The sequence below is a fragment of the Mustela nigripes genome, chromosome 3 (assembly GCF_022355385.1).
Source record: "Mustela nigripes isolate SB6536 chromosome 3, MUSNIG.SB6536, whole genome shotgun sequence".
Classification (NCBI taxonomy): Eukaryota; Metazoa; Chordata; class Mammalia; order Carnivora; family Mustelidae; genus Mustela; species Mustela nigripes.
The window spans coordinates 138865667-138877878 of NC_081559.1; the positions used below are offsets into that span (position 1 = coordinate 138865667).

At 38.9% G+C, this 12212-nt stretch overlaps 1 protein-coding gene across 4 annotated transcripts in view; it reads right to left on the reverse strand.

Moving 5' to 3' along the window:
• JPH1 (junctophilin 1) overlaps positions 1-12212 on the reverse strand; it is a 90663-nt gene that overhangs the window by 16252 nt on the left and 62199 nt on the right. For all 4 annotated transcript variants that reach the window (XM_059394742.1, XM_059394741.1, XM_059394740.1 and 1 more), the window contains exon 4: positions 217-866. In XM_059394742.1, coding sequence (XP_059250725.1) covers positions 217-866 — 650 coding nt within the window. The remainder of the gene's footprint in view (positions 1-216; positions 867-12212) is intronic.

A 12212-nucleotide genomic window follows, 5' to 3' on the forward strand; every position in this document is an offset into this window, starting at 1 on the left:
GTGGTGGAGCGAACAGGGACTTGTCTCTGCACAGAGAGCTCTTTGCTGTCTCAGGGTACAAATGTGCTAAGCTCTATCTTATGTAGCCTATGTATCTTCCGTGGCCGACGCTTGTCAAGACTTTTGCTAGACAAGCTGTCATCAAGATGCAAGTCACCCTTACACTGCTACCTGAAGGAACCAAAAGGAAGCAAAATCACATCATGCACAACTTACTGAATTGGCTTCTTTTTCCAAAGAAGGGCATGAATCGTTGTTTGTTGGATTCTTTGGTATAACAAGTTCAGACTTCTTAGCTTTTGGCTCAGCTTTGCTTTCTTTGGCAACTGGTTTTGTCACAGATTTAGGAGGACTCCATTTGTTGGGTGATGGCTTGTGCACCAGCGCTGAGGAAGACAGGCTTGATCCTTCCTCTTCCTCCATGTCTTCTGGGGGGTGCTGGGGAGCATTCAGTTTCACGTAGTAGCCGTGGTACTGAGAATGCAGTTCCCCGTTACTGGGGTTGGGGATGTGGTGGCGGCCAGAGTACTTGGACGTGGGCACCATGACTCCTACCTCCTTCGTGGGAGCCTTTGACATCAAAGGCTTATTGACGACGGCTGTCACATGCTCATCAGCCACACTCCGTTTGTCTTGGTTGAGTCTTGCCCCTGAGCTGGGGTTCTGCTTCTTTGTGGGTTTTGGGGAGGAGGGCTGGGGTGAGTGGCTTTGCTTGGGACTTGCTTCAGGAGACCTGGGGGGTGTCGTGCCTTTGCGATAAAAATGCGGAGACTCCTTTGGTGTAGGTGGCTTTTCTGGTACTTTTTCTTCTGGATTCTCTTTAGCATCTACACCTTCCTGAAATCTCTGTTTGATATAATCTGGGCCTGGGGAAAAATTGACAACAGAAGATGATAAAATTAAGATAAGGCATAAAGGCTCCTTTGTCCTGGCTATCTATATGTGTTTTTGCTACATCAGATGAGCCATTCCTCTTTTTTCTTTTCTTTTAAAAATATTACCAAGGCTTGGATTGAGCATAAGCATACTTCATTTCAGAGGGGAAAAGATTATCTGTTGCAGAAAAAATTAATATTTACCATTATTTATACTATTTTGCTAGCCATAAAGGTTAAATGGTTCTGATTCCCTAATAATTGCAACATTCCTGCCTGCTTGCAGAACACAGGTAAAATTCATATTGATGGAGCACTAGTGATAATACCATAATTAACCTGCATATTCAAATTTTGCAGCATAAGCAAAACACAAAGTGCCCATTCAAATAACTGACTCATGTATGTTCAGTATATTAAAATATTTAAAGTATTTAATAAATTAACATTTAACAGAGCATCTACTCTGTAAGTAGGAATAGAACCTGCAGATGACATTTGTAATGCTACTTCACCCAGGGATGCTTAACCGACTGAGCCACCCAGGGCCCCATCAAAGGATCATTTAAACTTCCTGGAGTTCTTCAAGGGCTTCTGCAAGCATCAAAGTCATGACAAGGAGCATTTAGACCATTTACATCTAAACTAATTATTGACAGATACAAACTTATAAAAAGCTGGGGTATCAATACTTATATCAGACAAAATAGACTTTAAGACAAAGACTGTAACAAGACACAAAGAAGGGCATTATATAAAGATCAAGGGATCATCAATCCAACAGGAGGATCTAAAGATCTAACTGTAAAGATCCATGCATCCAACACTGGAATATCTAAATACATAAAGCAAGTATTAACAGATATTTATTTTCTGCCTGGATGACCTATCCATTGATGTAAGTGGGTGTTAATGTCTCTTATTATATTCTTGTCATTTTTTCCCTTTAAAAAGGAGAAGTGTCTTTGAATGCTACATTAGACCAGATGGACTTAACAGATTATATACATAACATCCCATCCAAAACCAGAATGTACATTCAAGTGTGCATTGTACATTCTCTAGGCTAGATTACATGTTAGGCCACAAAACGAGTCTCAATAAATTTAAGAAGACTGAAATCCTATCATGAGTCATATCTGACCACAACCATGTGAAACTAGATATCAATTACAAGAAAGAAAACTGGAAAAAAACACAAACATGTGGAGACTGAACACCATGCTACTCAACAACCAAAAATCAGAAAGGAAATAAAGACACAATGATCCAAATCTTTTGGATGCCCCAAGAAACATCTGAAAGGGAAATTTATAGCAATACAGGTGTACCTAAAGGAACTAGAGATAAAGGGAAAAAGCTCAAAGTTGGTAGAAGGAAGGAAATCATAAAGATTAGAACAAAAACAAAGGAAATACAGAATAAAAACACAATAGAAAAATTGAACAAAACTGACATTTAGCCAGACTCATTAAGAAAAATGAGGACAAAATAAAATTAGAAATAAAGGAAAACAGCCAACACCACAGAAATACAAAAGAGACTACTACAAAAATCATATGCCAACAAACTGGATAATCTAGAAGAAATGGATAAACTCCTAAAAACATAGTCTTTCAAAACTGAATCAGGAAGAAACAGAAATCTGAACATATCAATTACTAGTAATGAAACTAAATTGGTAATCAAAAACTCCCAACAATAAAAGTCCAGGACCAGATGGATTCACAGGTGAATTCTACTAAACATTTAAAGAAGAGTTAATACCTAGTCTCCTCAAATTATTCCAAAAAATAGAAGAGGAAGTAAAGCTTACCAGAGACATTACAAAAAAACTATAGGCCAATAGCTCTGATGCACACAGATGCAAATATCCAACAAAATATCAGCAAACCTCATTAAATGATACATGAAATGAATCATTTACCATGATCAACTGGGATTTTTCTGGGGATGCAAAGGATGGTTCAATGTCGGCGAAACAATCCATGTGATACACCACATTAACAAAACGAAGGGTAAAAAATCGTATGATCATTTCAAGAGATACATAAAAAGCATTAAAATTCATCATTTAATCATAATAAAAATTCTCAACAAAGTGAGTTTAGAGGGAACATACCTCAACATAATAAAGACCCAGAGCTAACATCATATTTGGTGGTGAAAAAACTAAGAGCTTTTCCTCTAACATCAGAAATAAGATAAGAATGTCCATTCTTGCCACTTCTATTTAACATGGTTCTGGAAGTTCTAGCTGCAGCAATCAGACAAGAAAAAGAAATAAAGGCATAAATACTAGTAAGGAGCAAGTAAACTTAATATATATAGAAAACCCTAGGGGAACCTGGGCGGCTCAATTGGTTAAGCGTCTGGCTCTTGGTTTTTGGCTCAGGTCATGATCTCATGGGTCATGAGATCAAGCCCCGCGTTGGGCTCTGCACTCAGCAGGGAGTCTGCCTGAAGATTCTCTCCCTCTGCTTCTCCCCCTGCCCATGAGCTTTCTAAAATAAATAAAATATTTTTTAAAAAAGGAAAACCCTAAACACTCCACCAAAAAACTATTAGGATAAATGAATTTGGAAGTTGCAGTTTACAAAATTAATACACAGAAAGCTGTACACTATACACTAATAACAAAGTGGCAGAAAGAAATTAAGAAAATAATCCCATTTACAATTGCACCAAAAACACGGATGAACGAAATTGAAGATGACACAAATGGAATGACATTCCACGCTCATGGATTAGAAGAATTAATGTTGTTAAAATATTAAAATGCCCATTCTATCCAAGGCAATCTACAGATTCAGTGCAATCCCTATCAAAATACCAATAGCATTTTTCAAAGAACTAGAACAAAAATAATCCTAAAATTTGTATGGAACCACAAAGACCCTAAATAGCCAAAGCAGCCTTGAGAAAGAAAAACAAAGCTGGAAGTGTCACAATCCTGAATTTCAAGATATACTATAAAGCTATAGCAATCAATATAATATTGTAAGGCACAAAAATAGATCAATGGGACAGAATAGAGAGCCCAGGAATATGTCCGTGCTTATATGGTCAATTACTCTATGACAAAGGAGGCAAGAATATACAATAAGGAAAAGACAGTCCCTTCAATAAATGGTTGTTGGGAAAACTGGGCACCTAAATTCAAAAGAATGAAAGTAGACCATTTTCTTACACCATACACAAAAATAAAAATGGATTAAAGAACTAAATGTAAGACCTAAAACCATAAAGTTCCTAGAAGAAAACATGGGCAATAATCTGTTTGACATCAGCCCCAGCCAACATTTTTCTAGATATGTCTCCTCAGGCAAGGGAAACAAAAGCAAAAATAAGCTACTGAGACTACACTAAAGAACTTTTGCCAAGAAGAAACCAACAAAAACAACCTTTTTTGCCAAAAAGGTAACCTACTAAATGGGAGAAGATATTTGCAAATGATATATCCAATAAGGGTTTAATGTCTAAAACATTATGCCAGAACTAATGCAACTCAACACCAATAAAACCCACAATATGACTGAAAAATGGACAGAGGGCCTGAACAGACATTTTGCCAAAGAAGGCATATAGATGGTTCACAGACACATGAAAATGCTAAGCATCACTAATCATCAGGGAAACGCAAATCAAATCCATAATGAGATATCACTTTACACCTGTCAGAATGGCTGTTATTAGAAAGATAAGAAATAAGTATTGGCAAGGATGTGGAGAAAAAGGAACTTTCGTGCACTGTTGGTGGAAATGTAAATTGGTGCAGCCACAATGGACAACAGCATGGAGGTTCCTCAAAAATGTAACAATAGAGATAGCATATTATCCAGTATTCCACTATTGGGTATTTACCCAAAGAAAATGGCAACACTAATCTGAACAGATCTATGCACCTCTATGTTTATTACAGCATTACTTACAATAATCAAATTATGGAAAACAACCCAAGTGTCCCTTGATAGACGAATGAACAAAAAAGATGTATATTCAAACAATGGAGTGTTACTCAGCAATGAAAAAGATTTTTGCCATTTGTGATAACATGGATGGAACTAGAGGGTATTATCCAAATGAAATAAGTCAGAGAAAGACAAATACCATGTAATTTCATTTATATGTAGGATTTAAAAAGCAAAACAAATAAACAAAAAGCAGAAACAGATTCTTAAATACAGAGAATTGATGGTTGCCAGAGGGGAGGAAGGTGGAGGGATGGGCCAAATGGGTGAAGGTGAGTGGAAAGCACAAGCTTCCAGCTATGGAATGAATAAGTCGTGGGAAGGAAAGGTACAGTCAATGGGACTGTAGCAGTGCCGTAGGGTGACCGATGGTCACTACACTGTGGTGAGTAGAGCATGACTGGATAACCTTGTGCAATCACTAAGCTGTATACCTGAAACTAAAGCCACATCGGGTGGGGCATCTGGGTGGCTCAGGCAGCTAAGAGTCCAGCTCTTGGTTTTGGCTCAGGTCATGTTCTCGGGGTCTTGAGATCAAGCCCCGCATTGGGACCCATGCTCGGCAAGGAGTCTAGGATTCTCCCTCCCTGGGGCCCTCCCACCCCTACTCCCACTCCCATTTATTTTTTCTCTTAAAAAAAAAAAAAAAAAAAAAGCTTAATAAAGTAACATTTGGTGTGTCAACTATGCTTCAGTTTAAAAAAAAAAAATGGTACACTGTAGTGTTATGTGGGAATTTTTGAAGGAGCGAAGAGTAACGACCCAGACCACGCAGCACAGGATGGTCGTGGCCTTGAGTTTATGAATGTCAGTGGTCCAGGCAGTGGGAAACCCCCGGGGCTGTCCAAGACAGCACTCCAAGGCACTGCCCTGCCTCTAGGCACTTCACCTCTCAGTTCCTACCCTAAAAGCAGATCACCTATATCCTCTGGCCACCATTCTATCTATCAGTCACTTTCATCACCTGAGGTCAAGTCGAGGTCACAACGCAGGTGGCCCTATTCTCTGCAAATGGGCAGGCACTAACAACATCATCTCTTGATTATACAGGGAGAAATCACCCCACCAATTTGTTTACAGAAACTGGCATCTGTTCACTTTCCTTCTTGTCCCCTAGTTCTACCCCTCACCCCAGACTTAGAAGATTTACAGAGGAGCTGAAGGACAGTTATCCTCAATAATGAAAATACATACTGCCTACTTATACTTTTAATTGCTCTTCTTCTGGTGGTCTGAATAGTAACTTATTGTTCTGAGATTGCTGTTTATATAAGGTATTTCCCAAAATTTAAAGCTTCACCAAAATCTTAGGAAGCAGGCATTATTATCCTACGTCACTGACCCAAAAATAGCTGTAGTGGCTGAAAACCAAAATCACACAGCTTCTGTGCATCCTTAAAATAAAATACAAAAATATATATGTAATATTTTTAAGCCAAAAAATGAGAATTCCCAAAGACCCGCAATTAGAGTTCATATTCAGGGCCCAGAACATAATAAACAATATTATCCCACTTTCCAACCAAACAGGATAAGATCATATGGCAGTAATTACTGAACTTGACGGCTCCCCCAAATGCTACCCCCACCCCTTTGAAATTTGGCGATTTTCTCTGAAAGTATGAATTTTTGGCCCAAAGAAAGGTATCTCTGTGCCCTAAAGGAAAAGGGTCATCTGCAAATCATTCAAAAAGTAATGAGCTTCCTGTTTCTGACTTCTCTTTTGGTGCTGAGACTGGCATATACCAGCAAGAGAAATAGCAGCAGCACCAGAAAGTCCTATTCTTTCATCAAAAGACTTACCCCTACTTAAAAAACCCATTAAGGTCATTTACGCTGGTTTTCCATGGAGAACCACCTCAGGATTCTATGGCACAAAAAGCCTTCCTCCCCTCGAGTGATAACAGATAATATCTGATACAGTTTGATGCAGTGCGTTGCTTACGTATTTTTTCTCTTAACCCTTCTACCCCAAATTTCATCAGAGTTGGTTGATTTTATTTCATTGTGAATCAATTTTACATTATTGGAACACAGAAATGACAAAGTACTTTTAATGTCTTCAATCTAAGGGGTAGGAACAAAAGTTATTTTTGCAAATATAAAGATAAAGCCACATTAAAAGCTAATATTTAACTTAAGTGCCTACACAGAAAAGAGCAGGGGAAGGGAATGAACACTGGTAAACATAATTAGTTATACATTCTTAAAGTTGTGAGGAAAAGAGACAGAGTCACTGAACCATGAGAAATAAAGCTGTCACAGAGCCCATACACTTCATTTTGAAAATGTGAGACCATAACAGTGCAGCTTACAAATTCAGGATTTATCCAAATTTGTAAGGAAAAAGTAAACTATCAGTATTTTCAGATAACACGATGCTATATAATATATACAGAAAACCCTAAGACTCCATGGAAAAACTATCAGAGCGAGTAAAATGAATTCAGTAAGGTTGCAGAATAAAAAATTAATATACAGAAATCTGCTGTGTTTCTATACACTAATAGTGAAGCGGCAGAAAGTGAAATTAAGAAAACAATCCCATTTACAACAGCGTCAAAAATTATACAATTAGGAACACACCTAGGAGATCAAAGACCTATACCCTGAAGACTATTAGACACTGATGAGGGACACTGAGGATGACACAAATGTAATGATATTCCATGCTCACGGAATGGAAGAATCAGAAGCATTAAAATGTCCATACTACCCACACGAATCTCTAGATCCCTATCAAAGCACCAACAGTATTTTTCACAGAACCCAGAACAGTCCTAAAATTTGTGTAGAATCACAAAAGACTTCAAATGGGTAAAGCAATCTTGAAAAAGAACAAAAAACCTGGAGGTATCACAATCCAGATTCAAGTTAGAGTAAGCACAACATAATGGGACTGGGACAAAAAAAGACACATAGATCAGTGGAACAGAATAGAGTGCCCAGAAATAAACTCATGCTTCTGTGGTCAGTCTATGGTGAAGGAAGCAAGAATACCCAACAGGGCAAAGACACTCCTTCAATCAATGGCTCTGGGAAACTGGACCACTGTCTTACACCATACATGAAAGTAAACTCAAAATGGATTAAAGACCTAAAACATTATACCTGAAACCGTAAAACTACTAAAACGGGCAATAACCTCTTGGACATTGGCCTTAGCAGAAGTTTCCTAGATGTGTCTCCTCAGGCAAGAAAGACAAAAGCAAAAATAAACTATTGGGACTACACCAAAATAAAAAGCTTTTGCACAGAGAGGAAACACCAACAAAATGAAAAGGCAACCTACTAAATGGGAGAAGGTATTTGCCATTGATATGTCTGATAAGGGGTTAGGATCAAAATATATAAGAACTCATACAACTCAACACCAAAAAACCTGAATAATCTGATTAAAGAACTGGCAGAGGACCTGAACAAACATTATTGTGAAGAATATACAGAGATGGCCAACAGACACCTAAAAAGATACTCAGCATCATTAACCATCAAGGAAATACAAATTGAAATTACCATGAGATATCACCTTGCACCAGTCAGAATAGCTAGCTGGTATGAAAAAGACAAGAAATAATGAATGTTGAAGGTGTGGAGAAAAGGGAACCCTTGTGCACTATTTTGCTGGGAATGTAAACTGGTTCAGTCACTGGGAAACAGTATAGAGTTTCCTCAAAAAATTAAAAATAGAACTACCAAACATTACTGCAATTCTGCTGCTGGGTATTTCCTACAAAAAACCCAGAAACACTAATTCAAGAAGATTTGCACCGCCGTCTGTTTACTGCAGCATTTATAACAGCCAAGATATGGAAGTAACCCAAGTGTCCATTTATATATGAATAAAGAATATTTGTTATTCACATGCAAGCACACACATGCACACATACACACGGGACTATTACTCAGCCATAAAAAAGAACGAGTTCTTGCCACTTGTGACAATAATGGGTAGACCTCGTATTATGCTAAGTGAAATAAGTCAGCTTTGGAAAGACAAACAGCATATGATTTCACCTCTATGTGGAACCTAAAAAGCAAATGAACCACCAAAAAAAAAAAACAAAAAAACACAACAATAAAAAAACAAACCAAAACCAGAAACAGATTCATAAATACAGAGAACTGGCGGTTGCCAGAGGGAAAGCAGGTTGGCAAAATGGGTGAAGGGGTTTAAGAGGTAAAAACTAAATAAATGAAGAGGATGAAAAGTACAGCATAGGGAATATAGTCAATAATATTAATATTATAATTAATATGACTAATATAATACTAATTATATAATACACTATTATAACAATATGTATTAACTATATAATATATAATAATATATAATATCAATAATGTTTAGTAACTTTTTATGGTAATGGATGGTAATTGCACTTAAGGTAAGCATTGCAGAACACTCAGAGTTGTCAGATCACAATATTGTATACAAACATGGTGTATCAGGCATACCTCAATTTAAAAAAAAAAGGAATTTGGGGCGCCTGGGTGGCTCAGTTGGTTAAGCGACTGCCTTCAGGTCAGGTCATGATCTCGGAGTCTCAGGATCGAGTCCTGCATCCGGCTTCCTGCTCAGCGGGGAGTCTGCTTCTCCCTCTGACCCTCTCACCTCTCATGCTCTTTCTCTCTCACTCTCTACCTCTTTCAAGTAAATAAATAAAATCTTAAAAAAAAAAAAAAAGGAATTTACTAGGACAGTGGACATATATTCTGGTACTAACTTGCATATTAAAAAAATTTCTCAGCTTTACCGTGCATTAATAAATAGCTAGATAAGAAAATAAGTGTACTCTACAGCCGTGGCTCCATATTTGCTGTCTGTCAGGATACCAGGGTTACAATTCCCAGAGACTTCAAGTATGATTCTTTAGACTTTAAGCCTGAAGTCTTGATGTTTAACAAGTGCTCCAGGGGATCCTAAGGTACCCAGTCATAGCCATTTAAAAGCATGCCAAAAAAGGGAACCAGCCGTCAATGGTTCCAACATGGGGTAGTCATGTAGTCATGTAGGGCCTGGCCAGCTAGGGGAGAATATACAGTTTGATTTCCCAGAGAACGAATGAATGCTTTTTGAACAAGACATATAATGCAGAGGACAGAAGTTTTTCCTGGACTCTCCTTTTGGAAGGCACATGTTGTGCTTGCTACTTGTTCTGTGTAGTAATGTGTGTCAGTGGAGCCATACCAGCAACATGAAGCTATCTAGCTGATCTCCTGCTACCTGAAGTAGTCTCAACCTGCTACTTCTCCGCCATCTTGTCTCCTCCCACCTACCAGCAACATTAAACATATGAGATGTAGCAGTTCATTACCAAAGACTAGTCAGCCTACTGCCAGCGAGCAAAATCACTATGTGTGATGATAGTTGTTGTAGGAAGTGCTTTCATTGATCTTTACAGACCGCCTCTGTGAATCCTAAGGGACTGGGGAGTTCCTATTAGGAAGAAGTCAGATACAAGTCCCCTGCTCACTGGCATGCCACACAACACGCAACAACGTTCAGCACATGCCATCCACCAACACTGAAATGTTCCTTACTAAGGTTGGCAGGAAGCCTCTGCACGGACATGGCAGATGGTGACAGCAGGGCAGGCAACTAGTTCCTCCTAGGTGAGCTTTGGTGGGCTGGCTATGGGCAGAAGGAGCACCATGAAGATTCCCCACAACAAATGTCTACGAGGGCAGGGCTGACGGCAGGGGCTTTGTAGTAACATCGGAAGTCATTAAACAGAAACTAGGTATCTTCTTTGGAGACTGCCAGTCAGTAGAAGAGGACCAAACTGAAAGATTCTAAAAAGGCGATATAACCTGTAGCACGATTACTTTTATATTCTACATGGAAAGAATGCCCCTTTCCTATAGGACTTTAGAGTCCCATCTATAAAAATACTCTCACTTCTATGAACGCAGCCACAGGGCTCTTGCCTGCAAGCTGGGGGCCCTCCCTTCTGGTGCCCTGCACAGGGCTGGCACTCAACACCATCTGTGGAGCTGAATATACTGAAGTAAGTGGTAGGAATAACCAGCAAACTCATGGATTATTAACTTCATGTCAACCAGTGGACTATTCCATTTCCCCTTTTCCACGAAAAAAAAAAAATTTATCCTGAATTTTGGGTTTTGGAAAGTGAGTTTAGAAGTCCTCTGTTCCAGGATACTTCCCTGAACCAAAAATGCTACATATTAATGATACGCAGAGACCATTATATAATGAAAATATACTTTGATTTCTGAAGATTTCTAACTCATACCAGGAATGTGAGCTTCATTAACACTGGCCCATAATACCCTAAATACTTCACTTTTACTTTAAGTGAGATACAGAGTGTTATGTGAGTACCTATACATGCTATTATGGACTGAATGTTTGTCTCTCCCCAAACTCATATGCTGAGTTTGTGCTATGTGCTCATATTTAGAGTTGGGGCCTTTGGGAGGTGAGTAGGTTTTATTTATTTATTAATAATTAACTAATTTTTAAATTCAATTGGCCAACATATAGTACATACTTAGTGTCAGATGCAGTGTTCACTCAGGTATCAGGGCTCATCACATGGTAAGTCGGTTAGATTGGTTATGAAGGTGGGTCCCCAGGATAGCATTCGTGCCCTTATAGGATGAGGAAGAGACGGCAGAGTTCTTGTTCTCTATCCACACACATGCACCCAGGAAAAGCCACATGAGGACACAGGGAGAGGAAGGCCACCTCTAAGCCAGGAAGATGGTTCTCTACCAGAACCCAATCATACTGGCACTCTGATCTCAGCCTTGCAGCCTCCAGAACTGTGAGAAATGAACTTCTGTTGCTTAAGCCACCCAGTCTGTAGCATTTTGCTTTGTTATAGCAGCTGAGCTAATACATATGCTCAAACACAAGAGGACAAAACTTGCTGAGGATATTGCCCATGGAAGTGAGCTGGCTATATCCTAGGACGGCTCCAAGTAAACATGTTTACCATATGCTGGGGCAGTGCTTTTCAGTCTTTTTTTTTTGGCCCAGTCATCCCCACTCTTGATAAATATAAAAATTTTGCAGCCTACTTAATATCACTTGAAGTTAAAAGCAAATTAAGTATCTTGAGGGTTTCTGAGGGGAGGAGGTGGGGGATGGGTGAGCCCAGTGATGGGTAACAAGGAGGTCCCAGACTGCACGGAGCACTGGGTGTTATACGCCAACCATGAATCATGGAGCACTACATCAAAACCTAATGATGTACAGTATGGTGACTAATGTAACATAAAAAATAATACATTAAGAAAAAGTAAGTATCTTGACGGGAAGGAAACTAAAAGTGTGGGACAAAGAACCATACCATTTCCCAATCATCCTCCCCTCTGTTTCCTCAGCGATCATCCAAAA